The sequence below is a fragment of the Tachyglossus aculeatus genome, chromosome 7 (assembly GCF_015852505.1).
Source record: "Tachyglossus aculeatus isolate mTacAcu1 chromosome 7, mTacAcu1.pri, whole genome shotgun sequence".
Lineage (NCBI taxonomy): Eukaryota > Metazoa > Chordata > Mammalia > Monotremata > Tachyglossidae > Tachyglossus > Tachyglossus aculeatus.
In genome coordinates this window covers 50616467-50636903 of record NC_052072.1, presented here as the reverse complement: position 1 = coordinate 50636903, position 20437 = coordinate 50616467, and the positions used below count along the sequence as shown (strand labels likewise).

Genomic DNA, 20437 nt, shown 5'->3' with positions numbered 1-20437 from the left:
ATGATTTTAGTTTCTACATGTTTCCCATGTGTTTTCAGTTTTCTTGATATTTCTTTTGGATTTGAAGCGTCTCTCTCCTGCTTTACTTTTGTAAACAATTGCTTTAACCTCGTTTTTCATAGCATGCTTAACAGTGGGCAAATTTGGTGCATATTTTCTATTGTGCATATACTCAGATTTTTTTGTTTTGGTAAGTGCTTACTATGTTCAGGTACTGTGCGGTAAGTGCTTACTAAGTGCCAGGCACTGTACTAAGCACTGAGGGAGATACAGGCTAGTCAGGTTGGGTGCAGTCCATGTCCCACATGGGGCTCCCAGTCTTAATCCCCATTTTACAGATGAGGTACAGAGAAATGAAATGACTCGCCCAAGGTCACACAGCAGACAAGTGGCAGAGCCGGGATTAGAACCCAGGTCTTTCTTATTCGCAGGCCGTGGTCTATCCACTAGACCACACTGCTTTTCTCGATTGCCCATCCTGCTTCTCATGGTTTTCATATTTGCCAATTATTGCCAATAGGATTTGCGAGCTAAAAACAGAAAAATCCGTTATAAAATTGAAAAAGCCAACTGGCAGCATCCTGTTAATGTAAATAGTAGCTGAATGTTTTGTAAATAGTAGTTGTCTATAGGCAAGACAAATCGTATTTCAAAGGAAATAGAGATATTTAGTAAATACCGGACTGCAGACAGGAAACTGTGAATCTCTTCTCATTTTCACCTTTGTTTTTTGTTTTTGTTCAATGACTGAGCTCACTGTTGGGTAGGGACCGTCTCTATATGTTGCCAACTTGCACTTCCCAAGCGCTTAGTACAGTGCTGTGCACACAGTAAGCGCTCAATAAATATGATTGATTGATTGATTAGGCATGTTATTTACTCACTCCACCCATAGCCATGTTTTTTTTTTCTTTAGGACAGAAATAATATCTGACCCTTAACAAAACCTTTGCCTATCACATAGGAGTTATTTAGATAATACCAGGAAGCACATGGAGCTCCTTGGAAAAAGATTTTATGTAAGATTTCATGTCAAACTGCACTCAAATGATTGATAGGCAAAATTTTGAGCAATCCTAGAATACTCGTTGATATGAATCTGAGGAAGTAAATATTTAGGCTTGTTAATGTTTTGTTATTTTTAAGTTAATCCTGCTGATTGAGCATCTACTCTGCACAAAGCACTGTTCTAAGCACTTGGGAGAACACAGTAGAGATAAATGGCATGATTCCAACCCTAAAGGAACTTAATTGGAAAGACAGACATAAAGTGATTTACAGTTCATCATCATCATCATCATCAATCGTATTTATTGAGCGCTTACTGTGTGCAGACCACTGTACTAAGCGCTTGGGAAGTACAATTTGGCATCATATAGAGACAGTCCCTACCCGACAGTGGGCTCACAGTCTAAAAGGGGAAGACAGAGAACAAAACCAAACATACTAACAAAATGAAATAAATAGAATAGGAAAAAGAGAGAGTGCTGGTTATAACAAGAGACTAGAAGGATGCACAAGTGAATAAAGTAGCTAATGATATAGAACTCAAATCAATATGTACAATATGTCCATAAGTGCTATATGTGGCTATGCAGACATAAATTTGGAGGTGGAAGTTGGAGAATATGTTCGGGGAAGATAAAATACATCAGGAAATGCCCCTAAAAGGAAATGGGATGCCCTTATTTTCCTTAATTCATCAACCCTTTTTTGTCCTGAGGGGTTCAAAGTGATTTATGCGTTGTCAATTAATCCTAGTTATTGAGTGCTTACTGGCCACAGAGCTCTTGTACTGAGCACGTGGGTTGGTACAGTACAATAGGGTTGGTAGAAGGTGTATTTAATATAACCTCCCAAATTTTGGGCTAAATCTTTTTTCTGGAATGGCGGCGTAAGGTTAGGGGCATGTGCTGAATCCTGTTATTTTACCAAGGGAGAAGATGAAGCCCAGAGAGATTAAACCCTACTTCCCCTGATTCCCAGGCCAATTCCATTTGCATTCACCTGCACCCCCTCACTTAATTGACTTCACCGAAGAACATTTAAGAGTAACAATATTCTTTTGTCCTTTTTTTCAACTTTCAACTTATTTTGATCAGTTTCAGAAATAGCTTTGTTCTAAGCTTCCAACACTGTGGGGGGTTTTAATCACTGTGCTCAGAGGACTAGTTGTAACTAATTAGGTGAATTAAAAACATTAATATGACAGTGTTCTGTCATTCTGTGTTAAAGAGTTCAATCAGAAAGTTCATGTATCTGTCATATTTCAGTAGAATTATTCCCACTCTTTTCTTCTAAGCTAAATGCAAAATAACACTTTAAACAAACCATCTTCCTACCTGCCTCAAAAGATAGAAACCTTGCTATTACCCTCAGCTCACATCTCTCTCACTCAACTTGCTTATGTGGTCCATTACCAAATCCTGTCGGTTCTACCCTCACAGCATCTTTAGAATCTGCCCTTCTGCTCCATCCAAACTGCTAGCACGCATATCCAAACCCTTATATCCTTCCTTGAATACTGTTTTAGACTCCTCACAGACTTCCCTGCTTCCAGCCTCCCTAGACTTCAGGCCATACTTCACTCTGCTGCCAGAATCATTTCTCTGAAACAGCGCTCGGTCCATGAATCCCCACGCCTCAAAAACCTCTAGGGTCCGGAACAAAAAAGGTTTCAATTAATCAATTAATCAGACCCTAGGGTTTGCCCACTTTACACAAGGAAAACCCAACAAGGAAGTACTCTTAGGTTCTGTGACTTGTAATTAGGCTGCACCAAAACAAATCATCGACCCTACAAAATACATTCACTTGAGATAACCAAGCACAACTGCATACTTTTGGGGATTGCTGCACCCGACATAACCAGGCAGGCAAGGGATTCAGACTAAATTCCCATGAGATAGTTTGTTAAATATCTACTGTAAGCTGAGCATTGTGTTAAGAATGGGGAAAATACGAATAAAAAACTTCAGACATAGTCCTTGTCTCACGATGGACTCATAACTTAAGTAGGAGGGGGCAGATACATAAAAAAAGGAAAGGTTATAAACAGTGGACGCTAATAAGAAACACACAGAGAGAAATGGAGACATTTCATAGGGAAAGTGTTGGTGGAGTGGGTGAGTCCCAGGAGCTACAACGTGCCAGGCCAGTGCTTGGCTTAGTTAAGCGGCAGCCAGCACTATTCATTCCAAAATCCTGTTGTGCTCTGTCCCTTTGGCCCTCCATAAAGAGATCAGATCAAGGGGCATGAACTGTTGTTGCAGTGCAGTATGATAAAACCAACCAAAAAGGAGTAAGACTTATGTCAGGGCTGGGGTCTCTGCCTGCTCTCCTTCTCTTAGTGTTTCCATTTTAAGAGCCTAGGGGCTGCCATGGAACAAGCAAGTGTAGTTTCCTAGACTACACCTTCCCGTGAAAGGCTTGCTCCAACTCTTTTCATTCGACAGTATTTATTGAGCCCTTACTATATGCAGAGTATTGTACTGAGTGCTTGGGATAGTACAGGATGACGGAGTTAGCAGACACGTTTCTTACCCACAAAGAGCAGTTGGAGACAGAACTCTTAATGATCAAGGGAAGGCAGTCTGACATGGTACAGGGGGTCTTGGAAGTCTTGGGCATTGGGCAAATGCCCATCTGAACCAAGCAGAAAAATGTGTCCAAAGGCTAGGTGAAAGGGAACTTCATCAGCAGTAGTTCCTCTATTTGAAGATTAGATGCCACACTCCCCTTTGTTTGTGAGGAGAACACATCCCCATTTACAGAACCAATTAATTCCTTTTCCACTTGGGCATTTATAAAACCGAGGACCCATTTTCAGGCCAAAAAAATCCACAGTGCACTGGAGTCCTAGGTTCCAGGGCACATTTCCACCTTTGTTCCTCCATATTTTATAACTTTATCCTCCTATTGCCTTTCCGACTGAGAAATTGAATTCTGTGTAGTTCCCATTTGGGTCAGGACTGCTGTATATCTTTTCTTTTATGATATGTTTAGGACTTTACAATTGGGAGGTATAAACATCAACTTTTTCCAAGAAAGTGTGAGAGATAGCAAATGTAAATGTCCTGTTACATCTTCAGTCCTTGAAAGAGTTTCTAGAAATAGGTAACCATCAATTCTGAAATGAGTAAAGTATGCTTGGTTCTCCCTTGAAATAGCGGGATGTACGAAGTTGAATATCTGGGTAATGATTCTTCCCCGGTTGTTGGAAAACACTGTCTTCTTGACAGATGCTGTTTTTATTTTATACCCTGGCTTAATTCAGTGTTTACAGACATAAAAGGTTGTATTATAGAATAACTTCTGGTAGTATTATGCGAATATACCTGATTTGATTGCTCTGCGATTTTACAACTAGAAAGCATTTTGCTTTTTTCAGAGGACTAGCTTATTATTGCCTCAGAAATGCATATGATCATTCCCTTCAATCGTGTTTATTCAGCACTTGCTATTTGCAGATCACTGTACTAAGTGCTTGGGAGAGAACAATACAACAGAATTAGTAGACACATACTCTGCCCATAATGAGATTACATATCTCTCCTTCTCATTTTGAAAAAAGAAATCCATGAAAGCCGGGCTGCCATGCCCATCTTGTATGGACATGCCGAGCAGAGAGTGTAGTTGTCTTTCATAAGAAGCAGGGGATCTATTTCCAGAGGCTATCATTACAAAACAGCACTTGAGAGGAATTTACTCTTTTCATGGGAAATGTTCTGATGCTTGGAAGCCAGATCAGAAAGACAGTTTCAGTTTTCTGCTGTGAAAACCGATGTCAACAAAGTGACAGATGAGCTTTAGAGTACTTGAATACTGCGAGGGAAATCATGCCACCCTACATTTTTAGTTGGGACTGTGTGTTTTACATATTTACCTTCTCTAAAATCAGGTACATTGAAACCTTCCCAACAGCAAGTGTTCTGGTGGGGCAAACACCAGGGCAGGAAATTTCCCGTTAAATAATTGTTATCAAAACAGTACAAGTCAGTTCATGGGATACCGTTGCCCAGACAAAAGTTGGCAGGTGTCTCTTGGGGACACTGGCCTCCATTCTCGTTAGTTGCTTCACCACAGGAATAAGTCTGTAGGATGACTTTGACTCTTGGAATGGAGGGTGGTGGAATAGGTTACTGGGTGGCCCAGTTCTGAAATGGCAGAAGGTTTGGATGAACTCTGATCATACTTAAAAAAAAAATAGCAATGCTTAGTCCAAATATTTTTTCTTTCTCCCTTCTTTTTATTCAATTCCTCAGTCCTAAACCACCGCCTCCTGAGGGAGCCAAATCAAACCCCTCCAAAAGGCACCGGGACCGTCTGAATCAGGAGCTCAACAAACTGACGAGTTTGCTGCCTTTCCCTGAAGATGTTCGAGCCAGGTTGGATAAACTCTCCATCCTTCGCTTGATCGTGGGCTATCTGAAGGTGAAGGGCTACTTCACAGGTAAGAACCTGGAAACATCCCCCTTCCCCAGTGGCTTTTCGATCCAGGGCTATTGGCTACTGGCCTGACCTGTAGTGGGAGGGAGTTTCTGGCAGGAGGAAGGGCGTGAGCAAGGGCTCGATGGCAGTTGAGGTGAAAGTGAGGGGCAGTAAGAAGATTGGGATTAGAGTGAAGTGTGTAGGCTAGGTTGTAGTGGGAGAGAGTTGATTAGAGCACATGAATCTGATGATGAGAAGTTTCTGCTTGATGCGGTGATGAGTGGGCAACCATTGGAAGTATTTGAGGAATGGGGAGACCTGAAGATATATATATATATATATTTTTTTTTTTTAGAAAAATGACTTGTGCAGGAGAATGAAGTATGGACTGGAAAGGGGAGAGGTTGGAGGCAGGGAGGTCAGTGAGGAGGCTGATGCAGTAGTTGCGACTGGAAATGACAAGTGTTTAAACCGATGTCTGGAGAGGAAGAGGTGAATTCTGGAGATGTTGAGGATATAGAATTGGCGAGATTTAGCAACCGAATGAATGTGTGAGTTGAAGAGAGATGAATCGAACGTAATACTAAGGTTGTAGGCTTGTGAAACTGAGTTCTAATCGCTGGTGGCCTAAACTCCAACATGTAGGGACATGTTGGCTATAACCACTGAGGTCTGTCCCAGGTTGGGCCTTGGCCTTCTCACTACAGACCCTTCTGACTGGTCATCTTTGGGATTTGGAAGTCAGGCCTTCTGATCTTAGCCCCAATTTTATGGAGCATGTATTAGGTGGATCCCACCCCCTTAAATGGCAGGTTACAAATTTTACAAAACATAAATCGGTGATATTTATTGAGTACCTACTGTGTGCAACACCCGACCTGAGCTCTAGGGAGAATACAGTGATGTAGGTGGCATTTCTGTGCTTAAAGGAATTTTCAATTTATTAGAACTGTCGTTTCCAGTGACTTGAAAAGTAATCCTAAAATTTTTCTCTAGAAACATTTGGGGAACAATTTTTCCAGTCAGCCCTCATCCCTGAACTACAACTAGTGGCTGACTTGTGCTTCCCAAGCGCTTAGTACAGTGCTTTGCACACACTAAGTGCTCAATAAATATGATTGGATGAATGAATGAACTACCTTAAGGTCTCTCTGCGTCTCTCTCTCTGTGGAGTATAGTATTACCAAGGACACAAGCCCATAAAATGTCTGCTGTGTGACCTTGGGTAAGTCACTTAACTTCTCGGAGCCTCAGTTACCTCATCTGTAAGATGGGGATGATGACTGTAAGCCCCACGTGGGACAACCTGATCACCTTGTATCCCCCACCCCAGCGCTTAGAACAGTGCTTTGCACATAGTAAGCACTTAACAAATGCCATCATTATTATTATAAAAACTGTTCATGGAGATGTTTCTTTTTAAAATGTATAAAACATTTAAGAATGAAAGTAAAGGAATTAAGAAACAATACAGGAGGACTATTGAGAAGCATCATGGCCTAGTGGAAAGAGCACAGGCGGGGGAGTCAAAGGACCTGGGTTCTAATCCCAGCTCTGCCACTTGTCTGCTGTGTGCCTTTAGGCAAGTGACTTAACTTTTCTGTGCCTCCGTTCGCTCATCTGTAAAGGGGGGATAAAGACCGTAAGCCCCATGTGGAACGAGGACTGTGTCCAACTTGATTATCTTGTTATACTCCAGTGCTTAGTACAGTGGCTGGCACATAGTAAGCCCTTAACAAATACCATTTTTGTATATACTCCAGTGCTTAGTACAGTGGCTGGCACATAGTAAGCCCTTAACAAATACCATTTTTGTATATACTCCAGTGCTTAGTACAGTGGCTGGCACATAGTAAGCCCTTAACAAATACCATTTTTTAAAAAAAGAATATAAAATTGAACAGTTACTGCATTCCAGGACTTCCTCTTAATTCCGGTATGAGAATGCAAAGAGCTTAAAGTCAAATCCAACTACAAAACACAATCTCTCCCTTCTCTGGACTTAATCCTACCTAGAGTTAAGCAGTCTTAGAATTTCTCTTTGTAGTTCCTCTCTCTGGTACCATTTCATCCTACCATGTGTCTGATGTTGTGGTTTCACTAGGCCTCCTCTGCCCTAAGGTCTCTGCTCCTCAGCCCCACGTCCCAGGATCAAGACTTCCTGTCTGTCCTCCTACTTATCTCTTTTCCTTCTCCCAGTTGAAATGTGTCCTTCTCCCAGTTGAAATGTGGGACCCTGTGTAGATCCAGATTCTGTCCTGTCAGCCAGGCGTGACCATCTTGGATTTTTGAGTGTCAAAAATTATGCTCCTGGTCTACTCTCCCTGTTGTTCCCATAACCAAGGACCCTCCCTGGGTGGGTCCCCACTTAGTGGTTGCTAGTCGCAGACATTGTTCTGGCAGCTTCTATAAACACCCTGTTCACACCTGTCATGACCTCCTCAGGCAAGAGAAAAATAAAAACTTGCTTTTGGCTTCAATGCAAAACTTCAAACTTGACGGCAATCCCTACTGTAAAGAAGTCTTTACCAGTTTCATGACTACATAAAAATCATTTGGTCTGTCCATCACAGCCTCTCCAAAGTAAGTCCAAAATGTTTGTCAGTAAAACAAGCAGAAGCAGTTTTGTTTTTCCATCCGGTTTTTTAAATTGAGGAGCTAGATATTATCTTTAAGCCCATCCATCTGGAACACCTTGGGCTTTTTGGGAAATAACTATCCGGCCCCTTCTTAGTCCATCCCTTCTCAATTTCTTCATTCTACAGTTATACTTTCCTCCCCATATTTGCTCATTGCTCAGCCTTCTGTAGGGTCAGTGCTGTCTCTGTTAACGCCAGTCGATCAATCAACTCATCAGTAGTACTTGATTGGGCACCTACTGTGTTCGTCCTCCTTGCTGACTTCCCTGCTTCCTGTCTCTCATTCATTCATTCATTCATTCATTCATTCAATCGTATTTATTGAGCGCTTGCTGTGTGCAGAGCACTGTACTAAGTGCTTGGGAAGTCCAAGTCGGCAACATCTAGAGATGGTCCTTACCCAACAGCGGGCTTACAGTCTAGAAGGGGGGGGGGGGGGCAGACATCAAAACCTATTAACAAAATAAAATAAATAGAATAAATATGTACAAGTAAAATAGAGTAATGAATCTGTACAAACATATATACATATATATAGGTGCTGTGGGGAGGGGAAGGAAGGGGAGAGGAAGGAGGGGGCTCAGGGGAGGTGAGCTCTCAGTAGGGCTTTGAAGGGAGATGGGGAAGGAGAAGTGGTTAGGGAAGGGAGAAGGGGATGGGAAGGGAGAAGAGGATGGGGGAGATGAGGAAGTGGAAGGGGACAGAGAAGGGGATGGGGAAGGGAAAGGAGATGGAGAAGGGGATGGGGAAGGGAAAGGGAATGGGGAAGGGGATGGGGAAGGGAAAGGGGATGGGGAAGGGAAAGGGGATGGAGAAGGGGATGGGGAAGGGAAAGGGGATGGAAAAGGGGAAGGGAGTGGAGAAGGGAAAGGGGGGCTAAAGGGTGGAGAAGGGAAAGGGGATGGGGCTAAGGGGTGGAGTAGGGAAAGGGGATGGGGAAGGGGAGAGAGATGGAGAAGGGGATGGGGAAGGAGAAGGGGACAGAGGTGGGGAAGGGGACCAGGTGGGGGCAGGAGAAGGGGAAAGGGCAGGGTCCCCACTCCAGTCCGTACTTCACTCTGCTGCCTGGATCATTTTTCTCCAACAATGTTCAGTCCATATTTCCCCACTCAGAAACCTCCAGCAGTTGCCCATCCACCTCCTCCTCAAACCAAAACTCCTTACCATTGGCTTTAAAGCACTCAATTACCTTGCCCCCTCCTAACTCACCTCACTGCTCTCCTACTACAACCCAGCCCGCATACTTAGCTCCTGCGGTGCCAGCCTACTCACAGTGCCTCAGTCTCTTCTATGTTGATACTGACCTCTTGCCCACATCCTGCATCTGGCATGGCATGCCCTCCCGCTTCTTAACCAGCAGACACCACCCCCACCTTCAAAGCCTTATTGAAGGCACATCTCCTCCAAGAAGCCTCCCCTGACTAACCCTCATTTCCTCTTCTCCCGCTCCCTTCTACATTGCCCTGATTTGATCCCTTTATTCACCCATCCCTCAGCACTTACATACATAACTGTAATTTATTTATATTTATGTGTCTCCCCCTCTAGACTGTAAGCTTGTTGTGGACAGGGAACGTAGCTACCAATTTTTTATATTGTTACATTTTACTCTCCCAAGCGCTTAGTATCATCCTCAGCACACAGTCACTCAATGAATACGATTGATTGATAGCTTGTTCAGAATACTGTTCTAAGGTACCTTTATTATTCTTTATATATTTACCTGTACATTCAGTTATTTGTTCAGTTGTCTTGTCCTTACTACTAACTGCTTTATTCTTATTCCTTTCTTGTTTTCTCTATCTGTACATATTTTCTTTTTCTCTCTATTTTACATCGTAAGAGCTTTGAGGGTAGGGAACAGGTATGTGTCTATTGTACTGTTCTAAATTGGTATAATGCCTAGGGCTCCTGCACTCCACAGGCACTCAGTAAATATCACCGAATGATTACTAAGCACATGGGAGATTACAATAGAAGTAGAAGATGTTATCCTTGCCTTGATAGGGTTTAAAATCTCATGGACATAGCCTCTTCTATAAACCACTTCTTTGGTTTCTAGCAACATCACCAGGTTCGGGAATACTCTCTTTTCTGACAAATACATTTCACTCACAGGCAGGTAGTTGACAACTCCCCTTTTGTTCTAATTGTACAATTATTTCACTTTGCCAACCGTATGAAGCTTGGTTGATCTGGGATTCTCATTGTTTGATCCGTGCTCTTGTACTTTGTTGCATTTTTGCCTTCCTGGAACTAAAGGACACAAGTAAAACCCTAAGCATCATGAATGGGGTCTTTTGATTTTCATCTTTTGACAGGACATTCCCATCTTTTAGAAGTCCATTACCTTGTCCACCCTTTGTAGGACCAGAATACAAAAACAAAGACCCTCATGGTTTTATTAACTTTACTATGGCTTCAGCAGTCCTAAGCAGCCAATTTGGTGGCATCCTGCAGACTTTTTAGTAGACAAAGACTGAAATCTATTGCTTGTTCTTTTGCTTTTTAATTCATATTACTGATTCTACATAATAAATGCTCATTTAAGATAAACCAGCTTCAAACATTATAGAACCTAAAAGCTCATTAAAGTATATTTTCCTAAGTACATTCTCTCTCTCCCTCCTCTTCTCCCCCCCAGCTCTTCCCCTTCTCCCAATCCGCCTCCTCTCCCTCATCTCACCCTCTTTTTCTCTCATCCTTTCTCACCCTCTTCCCTCTCACCCTGATCCCCTCTTTCCCCACCTCTCTTTCCCAGCCTCACTCCCATGCCTTTCTTTTTCGCTCTCTCTCTCTCTCTCCCCCCCCCCCCCCCCCCCCCCTTTGTTTTCATCTTTGGGTGGGCTTTCATTTGTTTCTTTCTCTTTCAAATTAAGGACTAGGTTGAAAATTGATGAGAGACTGCAGGAACAATTGTCCTGGCCTCTGCAGTGTTCTTGGGCTGTACCTAATTGCCAGTAATTAAGGGAAAAGGCCCTGGGTAGCGCGGAATTAATAAAACTCAAATTACTCAGCAACCAGATCCTTTGGTTTTATGCTTGGGACTAAAAGGAATTTTATGAGAGGAACTGAAAGAGCTGAGAGTCTCATTAAAAAGGCAACTCATTTAGAAGAATAAACACACCAGAAAGGTAAAGCCACTAAATAATTTAGGGTGAGTGTATGCAAATCTACTCCAACTCTTTCCCTCCAAGATAATAGAAACATTCACAAAGATAGTCAAGTGAGGAGTGTTGCTGTTGTTGTTGTTATTAGTATTATTATTATTATTATTATTATTATTATGTGCACTTTCCACATTAAATAAAGCAAACTCATGAGATGCTGTTACCATGGGTTTGTGATGATTCTGAGGACAGTTGCCTGCCTAGGCTCTAATGCTAGTCTTTTCTTTTTTAGGTGAGCCTTCTAATCCCAGACCCTAAATTTCTCTTTATTAAAGTGTGGGTTCTCTGGAGCAAATTTCTTTAAGAAATATTATTAGAGTGCCCATTGGCTGAGGTTAACACCTGTCACAACTAAATTTCGGATTGTGCTTCAACCTCTTGGGGTTTGTGGTCCATTCCCTTCTCAATTTAGAACCTCCTGGTTCTTAGTTGAAATATTCATTGTCCCTAGGAGGTTTCCTGGAAACCAAACAGCATTTTGATGAGTTAAGTGTAAATGAATCATTAGCATGTGGATTAAATTTCCTTCAGTGAACACACGGACTTCAAAATCAGGAGGAAGAAAAGCTTGGAAAACATGTTTTGTGTTTTACAGAACCACAAACATTTGAAAAATAGTTCCACGATGCCTTCATACGCTTTGTTGTCTGTTGTATTTGACAGTGACACAGCTGCCAATGATTGCTAACTAGTATGCATCTGAAAAGATAAAGACCATCAGCCTTTTCCATGACGAACACCATTAAAAGTGTGCACCCCCAAATGTGCACACGTAATTTCTTGAAGGTGTAAAGAAGGAAATCTGACCTATTTTTAGAATAGAGTAGGAGTAAATGCTAGATCAGTTTATCACTGGCATTAAATGAGTGCTTTCTATGAGCAGAGCATCTCTGGTTAGAGAATATAAAGCCTCTCCTAATAATATATAACATCTTCCGAAGGGAAGCAGCATGGCCTGTGAGTCAGAAGGATCTGGGTTCTAGTCATTATTATCATTACTGTTATTAATAATAATGTGTGAGTGTAAAAGTTGGACGATATTACAAATATCTTTTCATCATCTTCCCATGTTCTGACACTGGTGAATTCAGTGTGCATAAGGTGAATCTGTCTTCTTTTCTTTTTTGAAAGATTTATGACAAAATAATGTAAGTGAGCAAGATTCTCCCCTCATGCCTCAGTTACTCCCTGATAGTAATTTAAGAGGGTAGAGTATTCACTTTTTTAAAGCACAAGGTACCATTTAGTACATTACTGCTGCATCTATGCAACAGAAAGTGTGTGCAGAACGCTGCTTAGTTCAGTGTTTGACACACAATAAGTGGTTAATAAATATTGTAGATTTTTTATGGTATTTGTTAAGTTCTCTCTATATACCAGGCACTGTTCTAAGCACCGGGGTAGATACAAATTAATTAGGTTAGACACAGGGGGCTCATAGTCTTAATCCCCATTTACAGATGAGGTAACTGAGGCTCAGAGAAGTGAAGTGACCTGCCCAAGGTTACACAGCAGACAAGTGGCAAAGCTGTGATTAGAACCCATGTCCTTCCGACTCTCAGGCCTGTACTCTATTCAGGAGGCTATACTGCTTCTCACTGAAGTAAATCGAAGTAAATACTGGATCGGATTCTTATCATACTAAGAATGCACTAAACAGTTCCCAAGGAGTCCAAAGAATCAGGGTTCCTTTTGTCACCTTAGAGAATTAAGTCTGTGTGTCCTTTCGTATCTTTAATTTTGACTAATAGTAAGACTTAATCTTAGCAAGGTGAGGACAGGAAGCAGTCACTGTCCACCCAGGTATAATCCAGGGAACCAAAGCATTAGTCAATCAATCGTATTTATTGAGTACTTACTATGTGCAGAGCACTGTACTAAGTGTTTGGGAAAGTACAATATAACAGATTTGGTAGTACCCACAAAGAACTTACTCTAGAGGAAGGAGCTTGCAGTTTTTTAGAGGGTTGATGCTGTTCAGTTTGTATGCACATGTTTGAATTAATATGCAGTATTTCATGTTTACCAGGTTTTCCTCCATGATTTTAGTCACCTGTTCCTTTCAGCAACTTTATGCTGCCCGTCACTTTTATCACTGGCATTTTACACTCAGTAATAGATCCAATATTGGAATTCCAACTTACAAGTCGAGTCTCATAGTCTGAGAGTTTCTATGTTGTATGTTCTTAACAATGTCAGTCTAGATCTGGGATTTTCATATTATTGCAGTCCTTATTTTGACATACTGATCCCAAAGGGAGCAAATATGTCATTTTAACCTTAATTTATGTTGGAGGCTGAGGAAAAGGGGAAGAGAAGATGAATTAGGAAGGAGGAATAGTACATGTAGAATTTTAGATAACTCCTCTTGGTGCTCCTTTGGGCCCTCTTGGTTGTCCCCAATTCCGATTCCTGCATATGCTTTCCCACCGCACCTCCCACACTAACGATGATTTATTTTCCATTATATAACATTGAGAGTTCCAGGATTAAAGTAGCATTATACTTCAGAGCCAGCTTCAACTCTGGCAGACATGCTAATATATATATATATATATACGTATATATATGTGTGTGTGTGTGTGTAAAATTGAGACAGTTAAAATTTGAAAGTCATTCTGATTTTATATTTCTACAAAAATTTTTAAAATCTCTCCCCAGCAACAAAAAGCTTCTCCAACATTTCAGTGTTTCCTTCTTTTTTATCAGCACCTCTCCTTTACATCAAAATAGGAGCCATTCTGTATGTCAGCAAATGCCTTTTTTTTTCAATAGGCCAAAGGAAGGAGTGTGTGCAGTCACTCTGAGTGTATCAATTGTGGCTTGTGACTTCTAGATTTACTCCTAGATTGCGAGCCCATTAAGAAAAATGGTCTAATCTGCTCCTGGATTGAGAGCCCATTAAGGAAAAGGGTCCGTGTCTAATTCCCACCCGCTGTATACTTTATCCAGAATTTAATACAGTGCTTTGCACTTTGTAAGCAGTTAACAAATACTGTTACAACTATTAAATACTACTACTATCACTAATGATGCTCAATCCATGAGTTACGGCAATGTTTTGCTCCCCAAACCATGGATTTTACTTCAATTCCCAAAGAATTGTAAAGCGTTTTAGAAACTCATGAATCAATATGTAGTTTAGATAACTTGTCTACCAACTCTGTTGTACTGTACTTTCCCAAGTGCTTAGTACAATTCTCTGCATTAAGTACTCAATAAGTACCATTGATTGATTAATTGATTTAGAAGCTCTTCACCTAGAGCTGACATGAAGCTTGTTTTAAAGTGAAACGTGACAGCTGTTTAAATGCATACTCTGTTTTGGGTTCCCTCCTATTCTCCATCTACAACCACTCCCTCAGAAAACTCATGTGCTGTCATGGCTTAAAATAACATCTCTACAAGGATTCTACTATGTAGAATCCAAATCTACCTCTCAGCTCAGCCCTCTCTCCTTTTCTGCAGCCTCACATTTCCTCCTGCCTTCAGGACAGCTCTACCTGGATGTCCTGACAACACCTCAAACTAAAACGTATCCAAAAAAGAACTCCTCATCTTTCCACACAAACCCTCTGCTCCCCACAATTTTTCCATGACTGCTGACAACAGTGCCATCCTCCGTCTTGCAAATTTGTATCCTTGCCATTATCCTTAACTCATCTCTCTCCTTCAATGCACATATTCACTCAGTCACCAAATACTGTCAATTTTACCTTCACAACATCTCTAGAAACTGCCTCCTCCTCTCCATTTATACCACTATCACTCTGATCCAAATATATCCTGCCTTGACTTCTGCATCAGTCTCCTCCTTACAGACTTCGTGCCTTCTGCCTCTTCAGCTTATATTGCACTCTGTTGCCTGGATCATTTTAAAAAAAACGTTCAGGCCACATATCCAATCCCCTCAATAACCTCCAGTGGTTGCCAATCCATCTCCACATCCAACATTCCTCACCATTGGCATTCAGGCAGCCAATCCATTCTTCCCCTCCTGCCTTACATCAGTACTTAGTACATTGCCCTGAACACAGTAAGCGCTCAATAAATACAGTTGAGTGAATGAATGATCTCCCAGTTACTTCCCCTCCTGCCTTACCTCAGCACTTAGTACAGTGCCCTGCACACAGTAAGCTTTCAATAAATACAGTTGAATGAATGAATGATCTCCCATTTAAACTCAACGCACACACTTCTGTCTTCTAACACCAGTCTACTCACTGTGCCTCTTTTTTGTCTGTCGTACTACCAATCCCCTTTTCACATCCTCCCTCCGGCCTGGAATTCCCTCTCCCTCCATATATGACAGGCCACCACTTTCCACACTTTTAAAGCCTTACTAAAATAATATCTCCTCCTGAGGCTTACCCACCCTATTCAGCATCTCCGCTTCATGACATCTATGCATTTGGGTGTGTACTCCTTTAAGTACTATAATACTCATCCGGCCCCCAGTTCCACCACACTCGTGTGCAAATCCTTATGCTCTGTCATTTCCCCCATCAATAACGTTTTTTAACGTCTGTCTCCCTTTCTAGAGTGTTAGCTCCTTGTGGACAGAGATCATTGCTACCAACTCCAGTGTGTTGTACTCTCCCAAGTGCTTAGTGCAGTGCACATGGGAAGTGCTCAATAAATACTATTGATTGAAAGTGTTTTTTTTCTGGGGGTGGGGGGAGGGATTGCAGCTTATAGATGTACATGCTGTACTCAGAAGTAATAGGAATTAAAATCACATTTTCTCAAAATGATATGGTGATAGGGAATCTTCAAATGCTGGGTGCTATTTCTGAGTGCTTTCATTTAAACCAATTTTAGTTGACAGGGAAAACCGTGTTTCTTGTCTTTGTGCTGGTGTGCAGCACCGTCATCACTTGTATGATCATCTCTGAGCAGACAGACCTGTATGTGTGTCATAGAGGTATGAATTGCTAGTGACTGGTCATATGATGATCCTCCATGTTGATAGCTCTGTTCACTCTAATGACAACTTAATGAGGCCAATTGCTCTTGGCACCTCTTTTTCTTGCCTTTGGAAACCTGAAGTGATGAAAGAAACTTTTTCTAGGACAAATTTTAATTTGCTTCAGGAATTTTACAAGAATGGAGAGAAATGTGCTTTGCATTTGAATCATCATCTGGGGATATCTTTTAGTAGCAAGTACAGATCACCTTAGTCCTGCTTGGCTTCATTTTTCTGCCGTGAGTAATTGTCTGCATTCTGTACCTTGGCCTCTCCATCCCCACTCTAAGGATAATAGATGTGGAGTCAAATGATGTCGAGTCTTCCCTAATAGAAGGCATTGCTTCCCTCCAGCTCTGATAGGAAGAATATGTTCTATTGGGGAGCCATTTAATTCTTGTCATTCATGTACGGATGAAAAAAGTATGCTCAATATCCTTATCATCATCAACATATCAAGAACCCTTGAGCCTAGTCATGCCAAGCCACTTCTTGAAGCAGCTTTTCATCGCCCTGGAAGCTAGGTTGATATTTTGCGTGGTTGATATATCAATCAATCATATAAAGTGCATGTAATCCCCAACACCCCCTTCTTTATTAAGATATTCCCTGCTAAATGGAAGCAGGAGACTGGACGTACACCTAATCAACCTAATTCCAAATCCTACAGATAATTACGTAGCAGCAGTCTGATGTTTTGCTACCAAACACTCTCCCCTATTTTTGATGTGTGCAGAATTAATGACCTAAGAAAATTTCACAGTGGGGAGAGAGATTTAATAATAATAATAATAATGGCATTTATTAAGCGCATACTATGTGCAAAGCACTGTTCTAAGTGCTGGGGAGGTTACAAGGTGATCAGGTTGTCCCACGGGGGGCTCACAGCCTTAATCCCCATTTTACAGATGAGGTAACTGAGGCCCAGAGAAGTTAAGTGGCTTGCCCAAAGTCACACAGCTGACAATTGGCGGAGTCGTGATTTGAACCCATGACCTCTGACTCCAAAGCCCGGGCTCTTTCCACTGAGCTATGCTGCTTCTCTTAAATAATAATTTAAGACTGAAAACTGTTTCAATTGCTCAGCTTCTTTATTTCTTTTTTAATGATGGATTGAAACTTCTGCTTCATCTGGCTTGGGAATTTCACCACACCACAGTTTATATTTGAATTTGAGTTCTGGTGGGGCTGGTGGGGGGTGTCTAATGGTGATGATGTTACTTTAGCAAGGTAAGTGTATCATGTCAAACCCTGGAAGAGTGTACGGAGGGGCTGCTTCTTCCAAGGAGGGGCCCTTTGCTCTTCCCAAGCAGGGTAATAATGATATCAGTATTTGTTAAGCATTACAATTTGCCAGGCACAATACTAAGCGCTGCTGTGGATACAAGAAAATCAGGTTGGACACAGTCCCTATCCCAAATGGGGCTCACAGTCTTAATCTCTTTTTACAAATGAGGTAACTGAGGCACAGAGAAGTGGATTGACTTGCCCAAGGTCACATAGCAGACAAATAGCAGAGTCAGGAGTAGAATCCAGGTTTTCTGATTCCCAAGCCCATGCACTCTCCACTAGGCCATGTAGAAGTAGCAGCAGCAGCTGTAGTAATTGCAACAATAGTAGTAGTAATTAAGCATTCACTGTAGTAGTAATAGTATTTATTAAATGCTTACTGTGAGCAGAACACTGTACTAAGTACAGAGAGCATATTCACAGGTAGGAAATAGGCATGGTCCAAATCCGTCAGAGGGTTCACAATCTAATTGTGTGCGATGAACTATTCTAAGTCCTCTAGGCATTTAGTAGCACAAGACCCATTCTCTGCCCACAAGTAGCTTACTTTCTAATGGGAGACAGACATATACATATTTAATAGAAGAATCAAAATTAATAATTCACTATACTATGAAATATACATATATATATAAAATGCTGTCTAATAGAACAGATAATGGGTAGCAGCATGGAAAAAGCACAGGCTTGGGAGATAAAGGACCTGGGTTTTAATCCCAGCCCTGCTACTTGTCTACTGTGTGATGATGGGCAAGTGGCTTCAATTCCCTGAGCCTCGCCTACCTCATTTGTAAAATGGAGATTAAATCCTAGTCCCTCCTGCTTAGACTGTGAGCCCCATGTGGGACAAGGACTGTGTCCAGCCTCATTATCAAGCAATGTTATTTATTTATTGAGCTCTTGCTATGTGGGAGAGTCCAATACAACAGACTTGGTAGGCACGTTCCCTGATCACGGCGATTACCTTATATTCACTCCAATGCTTAGTACAGTGCTTGGCACATAATAACCATTTTAAAAAATGCACGTAAGTACTAGAGGTGGCTGATGGGTCAGTATGACTCAGAGTGTTAGAAGTTAGTTGGAATTAAGGCTTGGTCCTTCTATGTGTCTTAGGACCCTGCCAAAGGTGCTTCATTGCTTACCGTGCTTAGAAGAATGCCTGGCACATAGTAAGCACTTAACAAATGCCATTAAAAAAATGCTGCTCCCTCCCTCAGATCATACTGGGTTTGGTTAGCAGAGGTACCCATCTTAGACATAACTGGCTGTCAACTCTACTCCTGTGATCTACAGCTCATGTACAGAGGATCAAATTTGTTGATCTCCAGTATTGTCAGAAGAGGTTCAAGGCCCCCTTGGATGACTTCTCTACAGCCACGATTGGGTAGGGAAATAGCAGGTGAAGGGAATGTGAGCCCACTGTTGGGTAGGGACTGTCTCTATATGTTGCCAATTTGTACTTCCCAAGCGCTTAGTACAGTGCTGTGCACATAGTAAGCGCTCAATAAATGCGATTGATGATGATGATGATTCAGGGTCAGAGCACATCGAACCATCTGGATTGAATCCCTCCTCCTACAAAGACCAATGTCTCTGGACACACTTCCAAACTTGCTGCGTCAAAATGACCCCACTCCTTAACAGGCCTATTCCTAATGCCACAAGATAAAAGCAGATGAGGCATGCAAGCAGTCATTTGTCTGATCATTTATTGACAGGGTTCAAATTCCTGCCATTTTCTAGGATGTGTCAGTCTCTTCTCAACAACATTGTGCTGCACTCTGATATAAATAGCCATGGCCTCATTTGAGAGTAAGCAAATCATGCTTACTTACCATAGAAGCAGTGTGGCTCAGTGGAAAGAGCACAGGTTTAGGAGTTAGAGGTCATGGGTTCTAATCCCAGCTCCACCACTTGCTAGCTATGTGACTTTGGGTAAGTCACTTCACTTCTCTGTGCTTGTTACCTCATATGTAAAATGGGGATTAAGACTGTGAGCCCCATGTGGGACAACCTGATTACCTTGTATCTCCCCCAGTGCTTAGAACAGTGCTTGGCACATAGTAAGCACTTAACAAATGCCATCACAATTATTACTATTATTATGCTTGGTAGAAACCTTGTTCTTCTGGTGTCTTTCATGAACTGTTCAGTGCCAAGGGAGAATTTGGAGTTGTATACAAGCAGTGTTTGGGTTCTTTAATGTTGCCCTCACATACATTTTTCAGTAAGGTATTCCAGCCCCTGCCCTAGACCTCAATGGTAGTTTCTTTTAAATTCCAATAGAGGTACAGTGCTTTGCACACAGTAAGCACTCAAAAAAGCATGATTGAATGATTGAATGAATGAAGGTACTCTTAAGAGAGTTCACTGCTTGTGAGGTGTTGTGTTAGTGGGAAAAGGGGAAAGCATTCCTAAATGCAGCAGGGATCTATCATTTGAATTTTGTACTGATCATTTTGATATTTAGGAATTGCAACTTGTTAATCTTACGCTAGACTTGTTCCAAGTGCACTCGTAGCCAAAGCTGATTTGGTTTCTGTGTTCACTAACCTATCAATCAATCAGCAGTATTTACTGAACACCTACTGTGCACAGAGCATTGCACAATACAAGAGAGTTGGTAATCTGTAATGTTTTCATCTTCATTCCCAGTCATAACGTCTGTGGCTATTAATAGTACTTTCTGTTAAGTTGGCACACTTTTTGTTTTGTTTTTTGATGCTCTGGTGATGCTTTGCTGACTACCTAACATTGTACAGCAAAATCAGCATCCTAGAAAGCAAGCATACAGTTCCAGTAACCTGCACTTACCAGGGAGTTCATCCCACTCCCTAGTATAATCGATTAATCAAGCAATAGTATTCAGACAGTGATTAGTGTGGGCAGAGCTTGGGGAGAGTAAAGTACAACAGAGTTGGTAATCACGTTCCCTGCCC

The 20437-nt window shown here is 41.6% G+C and overlaps 1 protein-coding gene across 1 annotated transcript in view; it reads left to right on the top strand.

The window, feature by feature from the left end:
• Positions 1-20437, top strand: part of LOC119930703 (aryl hydrocarbon receptor-like) — a 155571-nt gene that overhangs the window by 6943 nt on the left and 128191 nt on the right. The window contains exon 2 of the mRNA XM_038749298.1: positions 5265-5452. Within this exon, the coding sequence (XP_038605226.1) occupies positions 5265-5452 (188 nt within the window). The remainder of the gene's footprint in view (positions 1-5264; positions 5453-20437) is intronic.